Source organism: Rhinoderma darwinii, chromosome 7 (genome assembly GCF_050947455.1).
Source record: "Rhinoderma darwinii isolate aRhiDar2 chromosome 7, aRhiDar2.hap1, whole genome shotgun sequence".
Lineage (NCBI taxonomy): Eukaryota > Metazoa > Chordata > Amphibia > Anura > Rhinodermatidae > Rhinoderma > Rhinoderma darwinii.
The window spans coordinates 38572211-38597792 of record NC_134693.1 but is presented as its reverse complement, the minus strand read 5'-3'; the positions used below and the strand labels follow the sequence as shown (position 1 = coordinate 38597792).

General features: G+C 42.2%; 1 protein-coding gene across 1 annotated transcript in view; it reads right to left on the bottom strand.

Moving 5' to 3' along the window:
• The window catches only part of BCAR3 (BCAR3 adaptor protein, NSP family member), a 94095-nt gene that overhangs the window by 3046 nt on the left and 65467 nt on the right, over positions 1 to 25582 (bottom strand). The window contains exons 4-10 of the mRNA XM_075833190.1: positions 11500 to 11631; positions 9555 to 10003; positions 7189 to 7289; positions 5324 to 5955; positions 3661 to 3776; positions 1558 to 1726; positions 773 to 884 (exon numbers count right to left, since the gene is read on the bottom strand). Of these exons, the coding sequence (XP_075689305.1) occupies positions 773 to 884; positions 1558 to 1726; positions 3661 to 3776; positions 5324 to 5955; positions 7189 to 7289; positions 9555 to 10003; positions 11500 to 11631 (1711 nt within the window). The remainder of the gene's footprint in view (positions 1 to 772; positions 885 to 1557; positions 1727 to 3660; positions 3777 to 5323; positions 5956 to 7188; positions 7290 to 9554; positions 10004 to 11499; positions 11632 to 25582) is intronic.

Sequence of the window (25582 nt, the reverse complement as noted above, 5' to 3'; positions counted from 1 at the left end):
ACTAATATAGGTGCGTACGACATGCGTGCGTCGCACGCGCGTATAATACGTTCGTGTAAACGAGGCCTTACATTGATGGCCATTCATTCAAAATGGCAGCATGTTATACATTGCTCAGTACATGTCCCGAGCGGAGGTATATGTTCTGACCAGAGTAGTGGGGTTTAGGATTTGAAAGACTTAGCTACTTTTTCCAGAAACAGCACCTCACCTTTTGATGGGTTGTGTCTGGTATTACAGCGGAGCTCCATTGAAATGAATAGAATTAAACTACATTACTACACATAACCTGTGGACAGGTGATTTTGGAAGAAAGCAGCCATGTTTTTCTAAGGGTATGTGCACACACACTAATTACGTCCGTAATTGACGGACGTATTTCGGCCGCAAGTCCCGGACCGAACACAGTGCAGGGAGCCGGGCTCCTAGCATCATACTTATGTACGATGCTAGGAGTCCCTGCCTTGCTGCAGGACAACTGTCCCGTAGTATAATCATGTTTACAGTACGGGACAGTTGTCCTGCAGCGAGGCAGGGACTTCTAGCATCGTACATAAGTATGATGCTAGGAGCCCGGCTCCCTGCACTGTGTTCGGTCCGGGACTTGCGGCCGAAATACGTCCGTCAATTACGGACGTAATTGGTGTGTGTGCACATACCCTAATACTGTATGGGTTGCCACAAAGTGCGGTTTCCAGCAATGTTCCCAAATAACAGTATGACCTCCCGTCCCCTCCTGCTGCTCTATTGTGGCAATGCACTTGTAACTTACCTGCTCCTTCATACAGAGCTTTGTTAAAGGGCTTAAGCTGTTTCTCATAAGTGATCGCTGTCTGCGTATATTGATGCCTCAAAATTGTCCAGGTATTTTCCAGCCTTGTGATCTGTTTAAAATAAACCAAACCTCATGTTTCAATCTTGTCAGTGATATTCCAGATACTACACCCAGAACATAAAGATCTTCACACCCCTAACTGTAACCAGAAAATAGATTTATACTGATCTTGTTTTTTCTAACTTTACGAACGTAAAATTATAATCGTATTAATGAATAAGTAAATTAGAAAATGTGACTACAGCCAGCCTTCCAGAGATACAAATATGTGCCTATGGAGGGTGAGCACGACACGCAGGCTTCTGCCATGTACCAGCAGAGATGGGCATTTATCTGTGAGGGTATGTTCACACGCAGTGGTTTCAGGCGTAATTCGGGCGTTTTACGGCTCGAATTACGCCTGAAAAAACGCCCCTAATACGCCTACAAACATCTGCCCATTGAAATCAATGGGAAAAACAGCATTTAGTTCATACAGGGCGTCTTTTTACGCCTCTGTTTAAAAAAACGGAGCATTAGAGGCCCTGTCGAAAATTCCATCAGATTAGATGGGAAGTATAGCACTGGATGCAGCAAAATTCTTTCCACCAAAAAAACGAAAACCGAACGACTATTGTAAGTGAATGGGGTCCGTCATACGATGCATCATAACACTACATCATGGCTTCCGCTATAAACCACAACGCAGATGTGAACAGAGCCTTATTTGATGTTATGGTCACCTGAGGCATGTCCAGGGCTTTCATGATGGAAGTAAATGCAAAGAAGTCTCCTAAATCCTTGAGTTCTACTGCAAGTTGGATGATCTTGTTCAGTGTTGCGACTCGTTCTTCTAAATTGCCCGTACATCCCAAAATGTCCACTGCAATCCCTATAGCCATGGTTGTGTGCCTGTAATAACAATATATTGTAATTAGATTATCACCATAGGATAGTAAACAAGTTGGTACTATGCGATCTGCAATATTGTTTCTCACCTCTTACTTTCAAAATGTTGTACATTAAGTTAATTTTTATCAACTATCCCCACTGTGTCAACATATTTTCGAATCCTCTCCCTTTATACGGATTTTATACTATACTAAAAGTAAAGCCTAATTCACATGAGCATGTTCGGTCCTTGATATACCGGACCGTATGACGGCAGTATTTCCCAGACAGAACACACTACGAGGAGCCGGGCTCTTTGTCGCATACTGTAATCATGTTTTCAGTACGGGACAGTTTTCCCGCAGCGAGGCAGGGACTCCTAGTGTCATAGATAACTATGATACTAGGAACCCGGCACCTTGTAGTGTGTTCAGTTCGGGAAATACTGCTGTCATTCGGTCCGTATATCATGGACCAAACATGCTCGTGTGAATCCGGCCTAATAATGTATTATTCTCATTCATAATTATAGAAATGTTAAGGCCTAGCCTGAATGGGGCATTTGGAGACACACCTTTTTTGTGTTGCGGCAGCCATTTTTGACAGAAAGTGCAGCTGTAAGGGTATGTTCACATGGCCTATTTTCGGACGTTTTTCGGGCCGTAAACGCACGAAAAACGGCCAAAAAAAAATCGGAGACGGTACGCCTCCAAACATCTGCCCATTGATTTCAATGGGAAAACGGCGCTCTGTTCCGACGGAGCGTTTTTCGCTGCGTTTTTTTACGCGCAAAAAACGGCCACGAAAAAGAAGTGCAGGACACTTCTTAGGACGTTTTTGGAGCCGTTTTCCATAGACTCTATTGAAAAAAAACTCCAAAAATGGCCGTGAAAAACGCAGCGAAAATCACGAGTGGCACAAAAAAGTCTGAAAATCAGGAGCTGTATTCTCTTGAAAACAGCTCCGTATTTTGAGACGTTTTTGACTCTGCGTGTGAACATACCCTAATACTTCTCACTTTTTAATTCAGTACTCTTAAGGGGGTTGTCCAGTCATAAGAAATGATGGCCTATCCTCAGGATAGGCCATCAATATCTGATCGTGGGGGCGGTCACACTCGGCACCCCTGCCAATCAGCTGTTTTTCATCACGGTCACGGCTCATACTGTGAATCAATCACACACTTGTAGCAGCGGTTCACAGTATCACACTTGAATGGGAGAAGGCTTTAATACTGTGAACCGCCGCTACAAGTGTGTTGGCGATTCACAGTACGAGCAGGTAAGGAATGAATAGGAAGCAGTGCTTGTACGAGCGCCACGGCCCCTTCAAAACAGCTGATCGGTGGGGGTGCTGATAGTTGGACCCCCACTGATCAGACATTGATGGCTGATCCTGAGAATAGGCCATCAATTTCTTATGACTGGACAACCCCTTTAACAACTGTGTTATTGAGTTTACTTGCAGACAAAAATCTAAGTGGCAAATACATCAGGTGAGGATAATTCAACTGCCAAACAATACGGCTGAACTTTCTGCTGTCAATTGTGCAAAAAATGGCTGCTACAACCAAAACAGAAAAATCGCAATCTCTCTAGAAGTCCTGAAATCCCAAATTATTTTATTTATCACTTTCATTGATCACAGATGATTATCATCATACAGTGCCGCAGCATCCTTTGCTGTAATGCACACAACAGATCTCAAGTGTCCAGCTATGAGGAAAGCTCATGAGGTTACTCCGATGTGCTACTAGGTAAAAGAATGGCTGCGGCAGCATGACCCGAATAACATGCGCCCAAATAAATTTACAATTTAATATGTCCCGCAGCTTATCACATAGCAGTAAAACACACAGCTCCACATCAGTTTTTCTTAGCGTGATCGGTATGAGCACCTGTCACTATGTATATATGTATATATATATATATCTATCTACACAAGAGGAAGTTTACCTTTCTATTAAGTCTAGGCGCAGTTGGTGCCCATGCGGTAGAGTCATTAGTTCCAGTCCGCAGCTCACTCCCATCATCTTTTCCATCTCTGGCGAGACATCAAGTATCCTAGCAACCTACAAGGTGCAAAGGTTCAGATGTGACTATTCAGGAGGCTCATGTTGATGGGAAGAGAAGTATTTTTTTTAATTAACCAGTTTCTAATTTTAGAAGATATATTGGAGTTTCTCATAGACACTAAAGTAGATGCTACATAATTGTAGAAGAACAATCAAAAGGTAAGGCCGGGGCTACACCTAGACCTGCAGCAATACATCATTGATTTTAACTATTGAGTGACAGCTGCAGTCCAAGATTACATGCAACTCAATGGACTTCAGCTGTAGCTCAAAAGTTAAAATCAATTATGTAGTACTATAAAAAGTCTAGGTGCAGCCCTGGCCTAATAATTCTCTGCACTTCTGTTCAGTCAAAGATGTGTTTAAAGGAGACCTAACAGAAGAAAAGTAAAAATGTGCTTTAGTTTAAAGAGGCAAAAATTTCATGGTATATCATAACAGACATAATGATGCAGGATGTAGAGGGGGTACAACAACAAGGATCACTTCTTGGAAATGGATCCACAGCGAAGTGAGGGAAACATAATGTTATAATATAAGGTGGGCTGTGAATAAGACAAACACATCCTTCTGTTTGGAGTCATTGACCTTAAAAAGGACCTGGTGTTGGGGCAAAAGCCAACATTGAGGCCAAAATGAACTTATCTTATTTGGGAATAGACAGCCATGTTTTTTCTTATCCTTGGCAACCCCTTAAAACCAATTATTTCCCAGCATAGAAGGAAGATATTAAAAAGTGTTTAAAGAGTCTCTGTCACCAGATTATAAATGCCCCATCTCCTACATAATCTGATTGGCGCTGTAATGTAGAGAACAGTGGTTTTTATTTTGAAAAACAATAATTTTTTCGCAAGTTATGAGCAATTTTACATTTATGCTAATTACTTTCTTAATGACCAACTGGGGGGAGATCACGAAGTGCGGAGTACAAATGGACATGAATGGAGAGAAGTGTATGACGCTGATTGGTCACTGATTGGTCAGCGTCATACACTTCTCTTCACAACGCCCACTTGGTCAAAAGGTAAAAAACACCCAGTTGTATATTAATAAAGTAATTAGCATAAATGTAAAATTGCTCATAACTTGCTAAAAAATTAACGTTTTTCAAAATAAAAACTACTGTTATCTACATTACAGCGCCAATCAGATTATGTAGGAGACAGGGCGCTTATAATCTGGTGACAGAGCCTCTTTAAACACTTTTTAATATCTTCCTTCTATGCTGGGAAATAATTGGGTTTAAGGGGTTGCCAAGGATAAGAAAAAACATGGCTGTCTATTCCCAAATAAGATAAGTTCATTTTGGCCTCAGTGCTGGCTTTTGCCCCAACACCAGGTCCTTTTTAAGGTCAATGACTCCAAACAGAAGGATGCGTTTGTCTTATTCACAGCCCACCTTATATTATAACATGTTTCCCTCACTTCGCTGTGGATCCTTATTGCTGTACCCCCTCTACACACTGCATCATTACGTCTGTTATGATATACCATGAAATTTGCACCCCTATAATCAGTCAGTGCTGACAAGAAGGAGGTTTTACCTTACAATCCATTCTGAGGATGTGCTTAGCAATAGTCCTTGGGTCATTGTTTGTGAGAAGTTCCTTGGTCCGTTTCAGTAGGGCCGTTTCCAAGGGTTTGTTTTCAGGGGGGAGTAAGATGGAGTCAACGTCATTAGGATTAAAAGAGGATACATTCTCATACACTGGCCTAACAAACTCTACTTCATCCCCCTTATTGTTGGGTTCTGTTTGCGAGCATTGGGATATACTGTCCTCCAATGTGGGGAAGCTCATTTCTGAATTACTAAGAGAGAATGTCTCCTCTTCATCGACTTTCTGACCTTCCACAAAACTATTGTGTGAGGAATGTGTCTTTGTCCACCCAAAGTCCTCCAGAGGTGTAGGATGCAGTTCACAATAGTTTGCTTCTGAGTTCTGCCATATTGTAGGGGACTGTGGCTGCTTTACATACAATGACTTGCTGGGCTTGGGAGGGGGTCTAGGGCAGAGCTGACTGTCAGATCCCCTCAATGCCTCTGCAGAATGAGCCTCAGTGCTGAATCTCCGGACTTCCGTTGGGCTTAAAGTAGGTTCACTTCCAGTTCTGAAGACATGCGGTCTTGGTGTTAACCTCCCATCCATTCCTGGTGACAAGTATGGCTGCCTGCTGCCTACAAAGAAAAACCATAAAAATTAATATAGTGTATTTGTACATGTTGGCAAGAGTTTATTAATGACCTGCCCTTTACATGTTCAAATTTCCTCACAACCCTGTAGGTTATAGGAATAATCTAACACCATGTGGTTGACCTGCAGACTTGTAAACAGTAGGTCTTGGGGTAAGTTCACACATAGCGGAAATACTGCGGATTTTCCGCACTGGATTTCGCTGCGGAAAATCCGCAGCATAATACAGTAGCAGCAGGGTGGATGAGATTTGAACAAATCTCATCCACACATAGCGTAAATGCGGAGCGTAAGAAACGCTCAAACATTGACCTGCGGTGCGTTTTTTTTATCTGTAGCATGTCAATTGTATTAGCGCAATCGCTGCTTATTTGTTGCGGGTTTTGCCCTTTGAATTCAATGGTGAGGTAAAACCCGCAGCAAATAGCAGATGCTGCGTTTTTTGTGGCAGAGAAGCCGCGATTCCCCCTGCAAAAAAATCCAACTCTGAATAAAAATAAAAATCTTATACTAACCCAGAATTCCGTGTTTCTTCGTCCAAGCTAGCCTCCTGGGATGACATTTCATCCCATATGACCACTGCAGCCAATTACAGGCTGCAGCGGTCACATGGGATGAAACTTCATCCCAGGAGGCTGGGTTGCAGGACGGCAGAGGGACGCATCGCCATGTCTACGTAAGTATCAAACTTTTTTTTCCCTACGCAGTTTTCTGCAGTGAACATTCCGGATGAAAAACTGCACCACAATTTGGTGCGGTTTTTTTGACGGAATTCCCTGCGGCGCCTAGGGCAGATACGCTGTGTATCTGCAAGGCGAATGTGGGGAATTTGAAATATTCAAAAACTTCTAAATGGAGAAGTATATAGGAGAAAATTATATTTTATTCACCCCCATGCTGTATGCTAATGAATCATTGTGTCCGCTCTGCGTTCTTTAAATTGTGAAGTGTCCTGCGTTATCGGCGGCAACACCTCTCCTCCGTCCTTGATTGACATCTCCTGCCTCCTCCTCCGTCCTTTTGATTGAAGTCTTCTGGAAAGGACGTCGGATGAGGCCGTAAACCATAATGAAGAGGAGAGGGGTTGCCGTAGATGACTCAGAAGACATGACGCCCATCGGACACTTAATGATTTATTAGCATATGGCTCATGAGTGAATAAAATATTTTCTCCTGTACAAACACTTGACAGGACAACGGATTATCTAGACGCTTACCTAATGGTAAGTAGCTTTCTGATTGGTGAGAGTTCAGTGGCCGTCTCTTTTCCCGCATGTTATCTAAACAAGATGGATGGCTGCCACTTTTCTCTTTATTTCTGGAAGGACCAATATACAAACACATTGCAATTATACTATAATAAATGCATTAGATCATATATTGTATAGACCAGCGGTCCCCAACCCTTTTTTTTTAACCAAGGACCAATTTCATGCAAGACAAGTTTCCCACAGACCGGCGCGGGGGGGGGGGGGGGGGGGGGGGTTTGGGTCAGTTCACATGTTGCTTAAATACTGCGGATTTTACACAACGGAAATAGTTGCGGAAAATCCGCAGCATAATACGGTAGCAGCAAAGTGGAACAAATCTCATCCACACGCTGTGTAAATAGCGAGCGGCAAAAAACGCTCAGAAATTGATATGTGGGCAGGGTTTTATTCCACAGAAGGTCAATTTTATTTGCGTAAACGCTGCTTATTTGTTGCAGGTTCTCCAGATTGAATTCAATGGGGTGGTAAAACCTACAACAAAAAGCTGTTGTAGCGTTTATTCCACCGCAAAAAAAAAAAAAAAAAAAAAGTCTGATACCCAGAAGTCTTATGTTCTTCCCTCCAGCGCGGCCTCCTGGGATGACGTTTTATCGCTGCAGTCAATCACAGGCTGAAGCATCAGTCACATGGGATGAAATGTCATCTCAGGAGGCCGGCCTGGATGACATCAGAGGGTCGGCCTCCTGGGATAACGCTTGATCCCATGTGACCACCGCTGCAGCGTTCTTCTGGGATAAAACGTCATCCAAGGAGGCCGAACTGACAGGTCGGCTAAATGCTCAGCAGTTTTCCGCAGCGGACATTCCGGGGCGAAATACTGCATTACAATTTGGTACCAGATATCGCGGCCCGGTACCAAATGATCCACGGCCAGTTATTGGTCCGCGGCCTGGTGGTTGGGGGATCACGGATATAGACTGACCAAGACCACACACGCAAGATCATTAATATTCACCACTGGTACAATATTATACAATATTTAAAGTGGAAAATATTGATTGGATATCCCGTCTGGTACCATAAAGAACCATTCTGTTCCTACTTCTAGATTATACGTACTATACAAATTTTCCCTTATGTATGAAAACTGATAAAAATGAAAATGTGGGAGGAGTTGTGTATATCAACCAGTCTAATAAGATCAAACCTAAACTGGAAAATAAAATGAAAGCTGGAATCTGACTGGTTGCAACAGTCTATTGCTTCACATTCAGTCTACAGTAGTTTATATACATAAGACAAGACCCAGCGTCTACTATGCAAGTACAAATAATTCTTATTCTGCTAGACGACTCAAATGTCTGATGTACAGGGACCGATATTAAACAAAAAACATTGGAGGTTAAATTTGTAAAATATTGCCTAAGGGTATGTGCACACGATAGCAGGCATTTACGTGTGAAAAGACAGACTGTTTTCAAGAGAAAACAGCTGCCTCATTTCACACGTAAATGCTCCTCGTAATATATGAGGCGTCTGTGACGCTCGTAAATCTTGAGCTGCTCTTCATTGACTTCAATGAAGAACAGCTCAAATTACGTTGCAAAGAAGTGCCCTGCACTTCTTTGCCGAGGCAGTCAATTTACGCGTCGTCGTTTGTAAATTACAGGTTGTCTGCACAATACGTCGGCAAACCCATTCAAATGAATGGGCAGATGTTTGCCAACGTATTGTAGCCCTATTTTCAGGCGTAAATCGAGGCATAATACGCCTCGTTTACGCCTGAAAATAGGTCGTGTGAACCCAGCCTTAAACCCCAACATATGAACTTGTATGTGCGCTGAGCTTATGGTACGGTCCTTATACAGATAAAGGTATATGATCCTCTTAAACATCGTTATATGCTGGCATGGCCACTAGGTGGCACTATTCCTTTAAAAGAAAATGTAAAAAAACCACTAGCAATAAAAGTACTGTAGGTGGCCAGCTTACAGCTTTTGATCATGAAACAACGTACGTGCAAAGATATTGTTATAACTGTTAAAAAAATTTGCATGGGAATCATTGTTCTGATTTAACATGTACTTTGCTGTCAGCCAATGGTTTTTGAGCACTGGGTGTCATTTATCATAACGGTCTAACAGAAATACTGGCCTTGTTGCCCATATCAACCAATCAGAGCTAAGTTTTTATTTTTCAAACTGCTCCAAAAAAAAAATGAAAGCTGCACGCTGATTGGTTGCTATGGGCAACAAGGACATTTTTAATAAATGAGGCCCAGTATGTGACTACCAAGTAAAATTGATCATTTTGTCACCAACTGCTCATTATTTGCAGTTGCTCATCCATTCGGTACAAGTTCTCTCACAAACCTCATTAGATTTCCCCGGATCAGGCTTTGCTCCGGTGTCAGTCCATGCCCATGGCCTATATTGAGACTAAGTCTTTTAGGGGTTTCTGCTTTTTCTTCCAGTAATCCCATTTCCAAGCGTCTAACTGGGGTGACCCCATACTTTTCTTGTATACACCTTAATGGAACGGTCCTGTTGATAGGCTGGAAAATGATGGCTCCACTCTGCTGCGACACCGGCTTGCGATTCCCAACGTAGCATCTCACTAATGCAGGAACGTTGTTAAAGCTTTCATGTTCAAACTGGTACTGAATCCGACTGTAAGCTTCATTGAGCCGGATGATTACTTTATTTATCTTGAAATGCTGGGAGAGATTTTTCCACTGACAGGTGAGCACAAAGTTTCCAGGGCTGGACAACGAATCCCTGATGAGAAAATCTCCATCTCTCCTCACCAGGCTCTCCGATACCTGCAGAGAGAAGAACATGAATTGTAATGAATTTATACTGGACCGTCTGTAAACCAAATAATATATGTGATTCTGCATAGGGTTTTACGAGGATACAGAAGGACTTCAATAAAAAATTTAAAAGCGTTGACCAGTGCTGGACTACATAGGCCTGTGTGGCAGAAATTCCCTATCTGGAGTACAAAATATGACTAGGCTCTGTTCACTTCACGTTTAAACCTTCCATCAAAGGTATACTTTAGACAGAAGGCTGCAACGTATGCCACTGTATAGGCATAGAGTGGCATTTTCCCCCTATAGGGCCCAAGAGAGAGAAAAAAGCTACACCGTGAGGTATAGAATAGCTTAGTCTACCGCACTGTTTTATACAGCAACTCTATTCTATGGATACGGTCAGAGTACACGCGTAGTTCACAAACATGATGTAAACAGAGCCTTGGGACGTGAATACTTTTACAATCCAGTGGACTGGTGTGGAGCGGGTGACCTGTGATTTATGGCTGGTCTTTGCATTTTGTATTGAGCCATCACTTTTTATTTTTATTTATTCCTGTTGGCACGGGGTACGACATGGGAATATAGTCCGTGTAATGGAAGCATTTTCCTTCTCTCCTCTCTGACCTCATGTCTGGGACCCAGCACAGGGGTCGCCGGCACTTCAGCTTCATCTCATAGATTACAGTCCCCAGTGATGGGGGAGGGAATAATATTTGCTTGTTTCACTTCAAACGGCGTCATTGTACTTGCTCAATACAGAGAGATCATAGGAAAATCAATGCACGGCCTGCTTTCATGTTCCTGGACAAGCACCGGCAGCGACTGCGTACTCCTTTTCAGTTTTTGCCAGAATTCAGTTACTTATAAAGAAAAAACACGTGTGCCCATGTCACATGCCGTGCAGTCAAGTCTAAGGGGTAACTAATGTATACAACCAAATCTCTCCGATCTGCTTATTATATTATCCTAACAGTAAAATATACATAGAATAGTTGATGTTGGCACTATATGGACACTTTCAAGCTGCTGTTTCCATCTCCAATTTGTATCACAATTCATGGTGTTCTTATATAGGATTTCATGAGCGAGCATCTAACGTTTGAGGATTATACCTTAGAGAAACATTGTCGCAGAGGCGATATAATGGGTTTTCCCGGCTCAGCGGATGACAGTAACCATATAATGGCACAGCCTGTTTGGTTAAGTGCTTCTGTTTTCTTTGACTTTTTGCTCAGTCATTTATAAGAAGGTGTGCTAAGCAAACAAGTCAGCCCTGGTGACCTCAGTGACAATACGCCCGTACACCTGCTGCTTACTGTACGCAGCTCTGCAGTAAAGAGGTCTGGAAGAAAAGACTTGTACTGTAGAGACTCTCGATACACCAAGATCTAACCTCATTATGCAGAATGGACGGCGCTCATTAACCCTATAGTTCTCATCTTTATATATTGCTTCATTCAAAGACATTTAATCCATTCATTTCCTGTTGTCGCACTCACCTGGCGAGGAATCCTGCCATGGTACCAGGCATGACTGCGTAAATCATCACTGCTCAGCTTCAGCTCCTCTTCCAGCTCCTTCTTTAATTTGTCCGGTGTCCCTCCATCCATAATATATCGGTCTTTAGAGAACTGAAAAACACAACAGGTGAGCGTAAGCCCAGGTGAGACTCCCCAGTGCTGATATCACCTGGCTACCTCGAGAGCAGCCACAATGCAAACAGGAACTTTCATTTTGTCACTTGTCACATGCTCTGTCACCAGTCCCTGGGATGTGGGTGTTCCTTCGCCTGCCTGTGTGATCAAAGGCCATCATGCACGGATCGGATGCATGGAGGCTACACCTGGGCTCGTCTACGGCTTACTTTCAAATTTCCCAGCTGCCCTTTGTACTAAGGTTTATGAGCCTCTGCCTACAGACTTATCAGTTAACACATAAATGACCAGAGAAAGCAAAAATGAATGGGTTTTATAGGATTATATACAGCACAAGCAGACCTCTAAATAATATGCACAAACTAAAATTTGTACCCCAAACGCTAATATTGCTTCCTTCATATGGATAGATTACATTCAAAGAGCCTTATAGATGTAGCCAACATATATATATGTGCAAATTCATAAATACTTTATTAAAAATTATTTTTACTTTTTGAGATACAGCTGCTCTGTATATTCTATACAGAGCAGCTGTATTGTTCGCTAAATCCTGCTTCTGTCAGGTTCGTGGACCTGGCAGGTTCAGTGGCAGCGGGCCCTGCATGTCTAAATCTCATAACTTAGATGTGATAGATTACAGGTGGATCCTGCGGGACTGACAGATTCAGGTCATAGCGAAAGATACAGCTGCTCTGTACAGAGAATACAGAGCAGCTGTGTATAAAAAAGAAAAATAATTTTTAAGAAAAACTATAAAGTTGCACTAATCACAGAGTGACCTTTTTGTTAAAAAAAAAAAAAAAGCAATTCAAAGGTTTACATAGCCTTTAGGGTATGTTCACACGGCCTATTTACGGACGTAATTCGGGCGTTTTTGCCCCGAATTACGTCTGAAAATAGCGCCTCAATAGCGCTGACAAACATCTGCCCATTGAAAGCAATGGGCAGACGTTTGTCTGTTCACACGAGGCGTATATTTACGCGCCGCTGTCAAATGACGGCGCGTAAATAGACGCCCGCGTAGAAGAAGTGACCTGTCACTTCTTTGGCCGTAATTGGAGCCGCTATTCATTGACTCCAATGAATAGCAGCGCTAATTACGGCCGTAATTGACGCGGCGTTCAAGCGCCTGCACATGCCGGTATGGCTGAAATTACGGGGATGTTTTCAGGCTGAAACATCCCCGTAATTTCAGCCGTTACGGACCCCCGCCGTGTGAACATACCCTTAAAGAAATAACCCTTCTCCTATGAGGCTACCGTACTCAAAATCAGAACATGGTAACTGACGCAGAAACAATAAGCTGCATATGTGGCTCTGATGCAGGAATTGACAAAGTATTTTGATAAATATAAAAAAAAAAAAAAAAAAAGATAAAAAAAAGTCTTCATTTTGTTAAAGTAGAAAATATTAAACTGTCATAAAAGTATTGTATACCATAAAATACAGGAGACATAGCCAGCAGATCAACAGGACTATTGCCAAGTTGCAACTGTATGATGTCTGATCTGTCAGATGCATCTCACGATTGAAACTTCTGGTGGGAGAACCACCCAGGAGCAACCCTTCAAATGATAAAAATTCTGTCTGCTTGCATCCACCACTAGGGGGAGCTTAAGAGCTCCATGCATACTATTTTATTGTTTAGTTCAATGTATAAAAAGTATGCAGAAAGCTCTTAAATGCCCCCTAGTGGTGGCTGTAGGCAGACCAAATTGTATTATTTAACTAGGTCTCGTATTTGGAGCTCTGTATCTGGACTCCAAATGCTATATAGATATTGAGAAATTAATCAGCACAGGGGTTTGAACCTATTTACATTAAGGAAAACAAAACTTCTCAAAAGTGGACATTTAAGGACCGAGAATATGAATAAATCTTGTTTTTAGTTCTGTGACATCAGTAAATACTTATTAGTTTTATGACAGATATTTTTGAAGATTTGGATTAGTCTCTGTAATGAAACATTTAATGGCATTGTAGATTTAAAGAGGTTGTACAGAATTAGAAAGACATGTCTGCTTTCTTCCAAAGAAAATAGTGCCACACCTGTCCACAGGTTGTGTGTGGTATTGCATCCCAGCCCAATTCACTTTAATAAAACTAAACTGTAATACCAGTTACAACCCATGGACAGGTGTGGTGCGTTTCTGCAAGAATACAGCCATGGGTTTCTAATCCTGGAAAACTTTTAAAGCCATAGAAGTGTACTAAGCTGTATGTTATCAGGAGGAAGGGCTTAAACAGAAACGCCAAAGCTCATAAAAGTGAGTGTATAAAAAGAGCCGACAATATTTTTTTATGATATGTATGTATCTGTAGGTTCCAGGAATTGGAGATATGGAAGATTTAGTAGTGATCATGGGGCAGACAATTTTCTGGACTTCGTGTTACTAATCTCATTCAGACTCTTCTCAATCTGAAATGGATGACAACAGCTTAGTGCCCCTTTAAACCTTTCTTAAAAGGGATGGTTCGGGGGGATACAATTTATGACTTATTTCATGGCACCAGACAGCCACTTTTAGGGTATGTTCACACGGCAGCGTCCGTAACGGCCGAAATTACGGGGCTGTTTCCAGGAGAAAACAGCCCCGTCATTTCAGCCGTAATGGCATGTGCAGGCGCTTGAACGCCGCGTCCATTACGGACGTAATTGGCGCTGCTTTTCATTGAAGTCAATGAATAACGGCTCCAATTACGCCCCAAGAAGTGACAGGTCACTTCTTTGACGCGGGCGTCTATTTACGCGCCGTCTTATGACAGCAGCGCGTAAATATACGCCTCGTGTGAACAGACAAACGTCAGCCCATTGCTTTCAATGGGCAGATGTTTGTCAACGCTTTCAAGCCGCAATTTCGGACGTAATTCGGGGCAAAAACGCCCGAATTACGTCCGTAATTAGTGTGTGTGAACATACCCTAAGGCTGGATTCACACGAGCATGTTTGGTCCGTAAAGGACGGAACGTATTTCGGCCGCAAGTCTCGGACCGAACACACTGCAGGGAGCCGGGCTCCTAGCATCATAGTTATGTACGACGCTAGGAGTCCCTGCCTCGCTGCAGGACAACTATCCCGTACTGAAAACATGTTTTCAGTACGGGACAGTAGTTCCACGGAGAGGCAGGGACTGCTAGCGTCGTACATAACTATGATGCTAGGAGTCCGGCTCCCTGCACTATGTTCGGTCCGGGACTTGCGGCCGAAATACGTTCCGTCCTTTACGGACCAAACATGCACGTGTGAACCCAGCCTAATGGTGTTCTACTCAGCTAGTCCATTCAATATCACACTTATCCAGCTGGTTATTTTCTCCCTTGCTGCAAGCCAAACAAGTTCTAAAAAGATACTCAGCACATATTGCGGACCTGATGTATTTTATTAGGACTCATGTGAAGAACAGAAAACACTGATGGTATTATATGACGGATGCACATCCGTAAAGGACATCCTTAGCGCGTGCCTTAGAAACATGTCTAGCAAGAGGGGCCAAATTTTATCATAGAGCATGCACCACTTTGACTAATGCCGTCTAAGTTTTAGACAGTATAAATTTATACCGGGCAGTCAGAAAATGCGCCAAATTTTTAAATCTGCCCAATTACTTCACAAATTTACATGAATGTGGGCAAAGTCGGACGTGAAAAATGGCAGTTTTTCACGTGAGACTTTCACCCGTGCAGGACCACTTTTCACGGATCCCCAAAGACTTGAGTCTATGGAGGGATCCATGAAAACGGAAGAAAATAGGACATGTTCTATTTTTTCAACGGAATCTTCACACGATCCGTTGAAACAACGGCCCGATTGAAATACATGCATCCGTGTGAATAAGCCCTAACAGAAAGTCACCCTATTTACGTAGATTGGCCCTGACATTAGGAATCTCTTCCTCATCAATTGTTAACAGTCTGTTTCTAACTCTCACAGAACACCACCCTGCACCAACTATGTCATTTTGATGCCGTATAGCAGTGGTCAGCAACATTAGGCGCTCCAGCTGTTGTAAAACTACAATTCCCAGCATGCCCTGACAGCCAAAAGCCTTTATTATTCCAGCCAAAGGCTGTCAGGGCATGATGGGAATTGTAGTTTCACAATAGCTGGCGTGCCAAAGGCTGCTGACCCCTGCCGTATACGGTGAAAACATTTTAATTCCAGGTGACAGGCCAACGCTAATCCTCACATTACCAATCACACATGTACCAGTTACCATTGTGGGACGTTAAAGATACAAAGGAATCAAACAAATGCTTAAGAATATGGAAAATGTAATGAGAAGATTGTGCAGATTAAGTTTCAATTTTACATAAGCCAGCTCTGAAACCATGAGATTTCCCCCAATTAAAATAAATTTCTAGAGAAAGTAAAATATGTGCCTGCATGAAAAGCGTGCCGAGTAACAGGAAAATGTATGACTGAATATTTAAGGATTTTGAGAGTAAATGCATAAAAAAGGCAAATAGAAACAGAAACCTCTCCTTTAGAAAATATGATGCAAAGTCATCCAATGGGTTCACTACCAATTGCATGGACAATTCATAGAATAGGTGACTCCATCTTCCTTGAAGCAAAGGTTATTTATTAATGCCAAACTTGTGCGTACAACGATAGACGACGTTTCGGCCCCATACAATTTGGGCTTTTTCAAGGCATCATTGTATTTGCATGTTTTGGCATGAGTAAATAACCTTCGATTGAAGGAAGAGAAGGTGGTCTATTCTATGAAGGAGGTGAATGCATTGAAGAATATCTACAAACACTAACATATCACATTCTATAAAAATGTACATTATTGTACACTACTTCCCTTGTGTGAGCGGGTGGCTGTCCCCTTTAGGAAAGCTAGAGAATGAAAAGGACACAACCCATCTTCAATAATACTACAGATCCATCGAAACACTTTCAGAGCATATATCCTTCTAATGTCCTTGTACAACGTAACAAAGAGTTTCATTGTATCCGCTGTTCTACCATCTGAATATTACAGACTGAAATTGTCCTTGAAATTAATCTCTTTTTCATTTACCGCTGTGAACTCTGTAATAATCACTGGTATAAAAAAAATAATAACTTTTCTCTTCCTTTTCCTTTACATACTTGCATTACATAGCAGTGGCTGATCAATGGTCATATAGGCGTAATTATCTGTATGTCTGTGACCTGCTTTATTCCCAGTGATCAGTTAGTTTTGCATAGTTTAGAAACCTATTTCGTAGGTGGTACATAGCCAGTTGTCACCCCTCTCCCGCGCTGCGTTGCAGTGGGCTACCTCATTTAGGAGGCATCGCCATAGCAACATAATGCCTTCTCTCACACTATCTTAAACCCTTGGTGATGAGGTCATCAGGATCTCCGTTTAAGCCTAGATTCACTTGAGGGTAGGGACACTCGGGCGTGAAAAACGTGACTCGGGCATGAAAGACATGCGGGTCCAGTTTTCATGGATCCCTATAGACTTGAGCTTATGGAGTGATCCGTGAAAACGGAACAAAATAAGACAAGTTTGATTTTTTAACGGACCCTTCACACGGTCCATTGAAACAACGACCATGTGAACAGCCCCACTGAAAAAAATATGTGTGTGCGTGTGAATAAGGCCTTATCCAAGTTGGCCTGTTCATGTTGACCTGAGTGCCTTTGGTCAACTGCTCAGCCTCTATCCGTTAATCCTTCATCATTATTCCTGTTGCCCTGGCATCGTTTCTCATTCCTTGGTCTGTTACTTTGGTCTCTTGGTTCGACTTCTGGCTCCCACTACACGGTCTTCTTCAAGGTCCTGCATTGTGCACCTGTTGGTTTAACTTCAGCTCCTGTCAGACTATGCCCATTGTCCACAGCCTTTACTGATCTGAAGCTACTCTACGGGTACAGTCCCGAGTAGCAGCGGCCAAAACTACGACCAATTGCAGTGGCCATTGGTTGCACAATTTTGCGGGGAATTACCGTCAAAATCATGCGCACCTTCTTTACCACATATGGGTGTGGTCTTGTCCACATGCGGCTTCTGCTACGTGGAACCGCACCCTAAAAAAACACAACCGGGCATTCCAATTGTGACGTAATGTTTTCCCACTTCTCCAGCTACAATGACATTACTCAGTGAAAAAAATTACAAAAAGCACACAGGTATTGAAAGTAATTGTAGTCATTTAGTTGGATGCAGCGACCTGTCCACTTGCTTTATGGCCTTTTCATTATATAATATTACGACAATCACTAGAACCCCCAAAAGCAGGTGGTAACATCCACTGATCACAAAGCCCTTTCATGAAAAAAAATCCATACATTGAAATAGTTTTGTACATGTCAAAGTTTCTACTGAGTAAAACTACCCGTACTTGAATCTATTAACCTAGATTCTGAATGAGTCCTATTTACCTGCCTAGATAACACAGCCTGGTAAATTGCCTGAAATAAAAAAAAATCTTCGCTGTGTTTCTTCTGAAAACATGAAAGCTTTCCAGACTCAGAGCTGACAATGACTTGGATACTGTGATGTGAAGCCAATAGATCAACAGTAGAGCGTGCCACACTGCCCAATAATACCCGGTTTACTGTTCATAGTCAGAACGCATAATATATCACTAATACAATAGAGGTATAACTGCAATCTAACACATGTATATACACTAAAACACAAAGCAATGCTGATAGTCAATTACCGGGATCTGATGGATTATTACTGCTCATACACAGGATTACTAGAAGATCACAAGAACGGCATCTGTCATTCTGTATGTTCATCTCCAATTAGCACAGTATTAGCAGTGTATGGATTACCTTATCGTGGAACCGCAGCACTGTGTATGTCAATAATAAGCTGTCATGGATCCTGTTCAGATTTGTAATGCCTAAGCATCTGGGTATTCAGAAATATATATATATATATATATATATATATATATATATATATATATATACACACACATATACATATACACACACACACACAAATGCGCCTCTGCATTTGCTTTGAATTTGCAATTGGTTAACCATGGACTCCATAGAGCACCATGGAAATGACATTTTAAGGGTTAATCTCACGATGATGATAGTAGAAATAATTAGGCTAAATTCCCACTTGGGTTGTATAATCCGTTACTCTGATCCGTTTTTAGATAAAAGGAGGGATAAGTTCTGTACTTTGCACATTTATCTCCATAAAAAAAAACGGATGACATAACAGACACAATTAAGTATCCCATTGATTTCAATGGGATTTTTAATAGATCAGTTTTTATCCGTTATTCTGATTTAAAAACGGATCAGAGTAAGGGATTATACAATGCAAGTGTGACTTTAGCCTTACAGCAAAAGTCTCCATTATCCTAATGTAAAAGAAGTATTCCAAGAAGCCCCATAGACGGCATCATTACGGACTCATGATAATTACTTTACAATTAAAGAAAAGTTCCGCTTTTGGGGGCATTTTAAAATATATATATAAAAATGAATCCACTTCAAAATTGGTGCTTTTACTTATAAAGCAAAAAATATTGCATGCACTGTAGCACTTTGCTGTACAGAAGGGACCTAATGCAATATTGTTAATTCTTTGCTTCCAGATTCATGAATAGAATTCCAGAGCTACAGAAGTGCTAGAACCACAGTTATACTTACATAAGCAGAACAATATGAGAATGGAACAGGGGAGGAATGTACAATGCAGATTTATATATTATTCAGGATTTGTGGAAAGCTGGGTGGCAAACCCTATGCATATGGTAATGGCTGCCGTTAGTGGCTGTTCCTTTAGAAAATCCAACAACTGTTAGACTAAGCAGAGGTAGAAATGGCTGATATTTAAAGGGTTATTCCGGTCACAAACAAATTATCACCTATTCACTGGATAGACGATAACAGCTAGATTGGTGGGGTTTCCGACCGCTTGGACACCCACCGATTGCCAAAACGGGGGTCCCATGTCCTCTGTTCCCCCCAGCCTCAAGCCCTCAGCATGCGCTCTGCAGCTCCATCCCAAGTCTATGGCACTGAACAGCAGAGCACCCGGCAGTGCCACACAGCTATATATGAGCAGCCACACAACTATAAAGATGTGATAAAATAATTTTTGTCTGCAGCCACCACTAGGGGGAGCTCCTTACATATGAATTTATACAGCTAGTATTGAGTTCAATGGGAGATGTCTAAGTCAATGTGATATGTAGATAAAGTCTCTCAATAATGTACAATATTGTGGAAGAAAAATAAATAGTCACCACTTATCTTCCATTTATTGCATATAGGCCTTGTTCACATGGAGGATTTTGTAGGCAAAAAAAATCTGCCTCAAAATCCCTTCATTGAAACAAATGGGGGGCAATTTTGGCCGTTTTTTTCCAATGCGGTTTCCACGTCAAAATCTGCACCAAAAAAACTGAGTGTGAACTGGGCCTTACAGTATATAGTAAAAGTTTGCCTTCTGAGTAAATCGTATGTTATAAATATCCCAGGCAATTTTCCAGTATCCACATTGTTATTAATACACAACATCCGAGCCTTTTAGAAAGTGTATGTACAGTATGTCCCCCAGTGTAATAGCATTTTCCCTAAAGTACACAAATGAGTCTCACAATAGCGGAGGGGTCTCATACTTCCTGTGTAAGTGTAAACCGATGCCCCTCAGAGACGCAGCGTGTCGGCCCATCACTGGATCGCTGCTATTCCTCAGGGCTTGATGTCATTATTAGAGCAGGTCTACTGTCTTTTAAAGCCATGCAAGGCTCGCATCAAGTAGACTGTAATCTAATTATTAGATACTATAATATTGAATTATGAATTACTGAGAGATTGCATCACTAACACTTAGTACGTCGTGAAAATAAAACGACTGCGTACAGAAATAAATATGTCTATTTTTGTATTCATTTATTCACTCCACATACCATTTTTCAGATATTTAAAAGTGTGGTGTAGGATTTGAACATTTTCATTGTGTTATGTTGTCTGGGATTTGGACTTACTTGGAAGTTTGGCAATACTTTGGTGAAATTCTACTTTGGACTAGATTTAATTAAAAATATCCGTAAAAAGAGATAATTACAACACGAGTGCGGTCCGTTTTTCACGGATGGGTTGCTAGGTGACACTAAAAAGAAACGCAGGACGTTTTTTTTTTGACCGACGTGAAAAACTGACGGTCACTGATGTTACATGGCCGTGAAAATCAGACAAATGTAACAAACTCGGACACAATACTGATTCAACTTGGATGTAGAATCTGAATGAGCACCAAAAACGCACAAAATCTCCCTCCATTGAATTAAATTGTAGGTTCTTTGAGGGTTTTTTTCCCCAGGCATCATGTCCTATCCTGGAACGGTTTACAAACCTCGTTTTGTTTTTGTTTTTTTCATTAAGAACCACCTGCAGTTTAATTTTAAAAAACGGCTAACAAAAAAAACCATAAAAAAAGCTTGCATTTCAGAATATGCTTCAAAAATCCTGAAGGAATTTTGAGGCAGAATTTTCCTGCTTGGAATTAGGGCTGGGCATTTATGACCTAAATCAAAATCATGATTAATTGAAGATGTAACATTGATTACGATTATTGAATGATTATTTAGGTCACACCCCATTTTGCATGTAACGCCCCCTATTTGCCTGCTACACCATTGAATTGATATTTATCCCCTGAGCCTGCTGTATACTACTGTATATAATATACCCTGACACTGCCCCCACACAGTATATTGCCCCACAGTGCTCCCCACACAGTATAATGCCCCTATAGTTGCCCTCCACACAGTATAATGCCCCCAGAGTATAATGCCCCCATATAGCTGCCACCACACAGTATAATGCCCCCTTTTACGGACCTCCTCACAGTATAATGCCCCATAGCTGCCTCTACATAGTATAATGCCCCCATAACTGACTTCCACGCAGTATAATGCCCCTATAGCTGCCCCCACACAGTATAATGCCCCTATAGCTGCCCCCATAGCTGCACCCCACACAGTATAATGCCCCCATAGCTGCACCCCACACAGTATAATGTGCCCACAGCTGTCCCCAATAGTGCCTGATAAAAATAATAATACACATATTCACCTAACCCCGTTCCAATGATGAGTGGAGGAGATCCCTCTGCTCCTCTGGTCTGTGCAGCTTGGCGCGATGGCATCACTGCCTCGCTCCGGCAATACATAGTGAATGGTAGAGCATGGAACGAACGGTCCCCTGCTCTACCATTGGATTCAACTGTATCTGCGTCCTGAAGATGCAGATACAGTTTAAACCGGGAGAAAATAATTGATAAAACCGAAATTCGCAAGAGGACGTCAATTAATTTAGCTGAATTTCGATTATTTTTCGATTAAATGCCCAGCCCTACTTGGAATAAAACTTGGGTGCACATACCCTTTAAAGCCAACAGTTTATCTTCAAAAAGGGTGTGCTTTTTTTCCCCCCAGAAACTGTCACGTTTTTGTCCATGGCTATTGTAACTCAGACCCATTCAAGTTAACGAGGCTGAGTTGCAAAACAACCCATGGACAAATGTGGTGCGGTTTATGGGAAAAAAAATTCATTTGCAAAATAGCGCTCCTCCAGAAGGAAGAAAAGTACCACCTATAAGAGAATTAGTACATTCCAAGAGCTGGGGAAAAAAAACAAACCCATTTTTTCTAATCTAAGACAATCACTGTAAACGCTTAATGAGCTCTCATTGGTAACAGGGATTCTCAGTTTAGCTTTAGACAAGAATGGAGCCGAAAATAAGAAAACAGAAGTAAAACCAAAGACTTATATAGTTACTCAACAACTTATATCAATTTTAACACTAGAAGATTGTAATCGTTGTGCTTATGGGGGCATATTCTTATTCCCGCACACCCAACGACATTAAAAATCTGGTGAAAGCAACTTGTACTTGTCACAGGGTTAATATTTACTTGTTCAGGCAGAGCTTCCCGCAGGAGAATACTCCAGGAATGAGATATCTAGAGTATTTTTCTTTTTATAGCTGCTGTAAAACGTGTGTCAGTAACACAAAAGGTGGTGGCTGTACTTGTCATGAATGCATTGCTAGAATAAAAGCTTCTCCATTGTCGGAGGCTGAGAACCTAGAAAGCGCAAAGACTCCAGATAAAGAAAGTTTAAAATTTTTACTACTAGACAGCTAAATGCTGAGAAAGTTTTAGGAATGTGTCCTGAAGGTCAAGAAATCTCAGCTATGCCTCGCCAACTAAAACAACATTCAGGCCGTGGTCTGGACGCACACATACCGGCCTACTGCACGCTGGATATCCGGTTGTTCTTCCAAGCTCCAAAACCGGATCTGTCAACCTACGTCTTCAACAAACTCCGATTTCTAACAACTTCTGTTACTATGCACATGTTCTGCATATAGTAGTTGTAGGGTGCGACCTCGTAACTTTTCGGGTAAATCCTTAGGTCGATTATAATTCAGTAGAACACTCCAATACGACAGCACTCATGTCCAGGATAAAATATGATCTTTTATTGCGCCCCACTTCTGTAATGAGCAGAAACTTTACAATGTAATTGTATTGGCGCAGCAAAAGATATCTTATCCTGCACGTGAGTGCTGTCGTATCGCAGTTTTCTACACGTTTGAAGCTAGTCTCCTCACATACAGTCCATCAGTGGTGTGGTAATGGTGGTACACTCTCCATAGAGGTTATTAGGCCATTTATCACACGATGTCGCAGTCCCATACTAAATAATCAGGACATAATGTTCTTCTTTTTTTTTTTTTTAAATGACAGTTTTGACTATTGTGCATGTGGTAAAGGATCTGGCATCATCTAAGAACACAGGTCATCTATTTCCAGTTTGGCCTTCCATCAGAGGCATGTCAGCAGAACTCCCAACATATACCTCCAACGGAAGGCTGCAAGGTATCCCACTGTATAGGCATATATGGACAGCTAACAGTGTGCCAAAAACTCCAGCCCTGCAGAAGCTCCTGGCATTATTGTTCATACATGGACAGAGACGCAGGGGCGTAGCTAGGGGGGGGGGGGGGGCAGGCGAGGCATGTGCCCCGTGCGGAACTACAAGGGAAGGAAGGGGGGCGCCGACTCAAATACTACTAATTACTTCTCTATAGTGTTTTATTCTGCTGCACGCCATATGTATATTAGCTTTCCCGTATCCGCTGATCTAGGAGCGTATAGCATCTTTAGCTCAAGCCCCTCTCCTCTGCAGTTCATCGCCATACCAGCAGACCCGTCAATCTACTGCAGAGAGAAGGGGGTTGGAGCTACAGATGCTACTAAACACCTCCTGGTTCAGCGGATACGGGAAAGCTAATATGCATAAGGCACGCGGCAGAATAAAATTCCTTTTTTACCCTGATGCAAGGACTAACATATTTTACACTTGCATGTTTTGACTCCTTCACCCTATAGCTAACTAGCAGTTTTAGCTGTTTCGTAGGCTAAAATCTGTTGACAAACTCCCTTTAAGTGGCAAAGGAGCCTCTGGGTACCAGGTCCCCGATTTAACTGCTATCTCTGCCCCCCTCCCTTATAGCTACTCCCATGCATTTCTCCAACATTGCATAGATTTTAGTGTTAAAAATGTAATGAGAAGATGGATCAGATGACAGCCGATGTTAGTCTCGAGCGATACTTTAAAAAAAAAATGTATTATAAAAAATAAATAAATACCAAATTGAAGCATTTTCAAAATTGTTTGCACCTATTATACCAGTGGCTAGTGTACAGTGCTGTACTGTAAGGCCTCAATCACACAGCTGTGCCTGTAATCACGGCCTGCGATTGCGGGCACGGCCGCCCGCATTTTCGGCCCGTTCTCCCATACTTTGTATAGGAGTACGGCCCGCAAAATACGAAAAATCTTTACATGCTCCATAATTCCCGGCACAGTTCTACGGCACGGAACTTATCCATAGCAATACGGAAAGTTGTTTGTGGCCAATAGAACTGAATGGGTCCGTAATTGCAGACCGTATTACGGTCCGCAATTATGGAGATTTTTTACGGTCATGTGCATGGTGCCAAAGTGTAAGGCTGGAATCACACATGCAATTTTCGTGGCAGTTTTTTGAGCCAAACACAGGAATGGACACAAAAGAAAGGAGTTGCATTCATATTTTCTTTATACTTTTCCTGCCTTTTGGATCCAGTTCTCGCTTTGGCTCAAAAAACTGAGCCAAAAACTGCATGTGCAATCCTGACCTTATACTTTTCCTTCTTTTTTGATCCAAACTGCATGTGTGATACCAGCCGAATAGACCCAGATCATTTTATGCACTTTTAGGGCATGCCCACACGTGGCGGATTTCCTCCGCAACTGTCCGCATCAATGCCGCACAGAATCTGCGTTGCAGATTCTGCTGCGGATCTGCACAAAATGTGCAGTAAATTGATGCGGACTAGCTGCTGCGGACTGCGGTAAAAGTACTTCCCTTCTCCCTATCAGTGCAGGATAGAGAGAAGGGACAGCACTTTCCCTTGCGAAAGTCAAAGAAATTCATACTTACCGGCCGTTGTCTTGGTGACGCGTCCCTCCTTCGGCATCCAGCCCGACCTCCCTGGATGACGCGGCAGTCCATGTGACCGCTGCAGCCTGTGATTGGCTGCAGCCGTCACTTAGACTGAAACGTCATCCTGGGAGGCCGGACTGGAGACAGAAGCAGGGAGTTCTCGGTAAGTATGAACTTCTATTTTTTTTACAGGTTGCTGTATATTGGGATCGGTAGTCACTGTCCAGGGTGCAGAAACAGTTACTGCCGATCGCTTAACTCTTTCAGCACCCTGGACAGTGACTATTTACTGACGTCTCCTAGCAACGCTCCCGTAATTACGGGAGCCCCATTGACTTCCTCAGTCTGGCTGTAGACCTAGAAATACATGGGTCCAGCCAGAATGAAGAAATGTCATGTTAAAAAAGCAAGACGCATCCACAGCACACATAACATGTGCATGA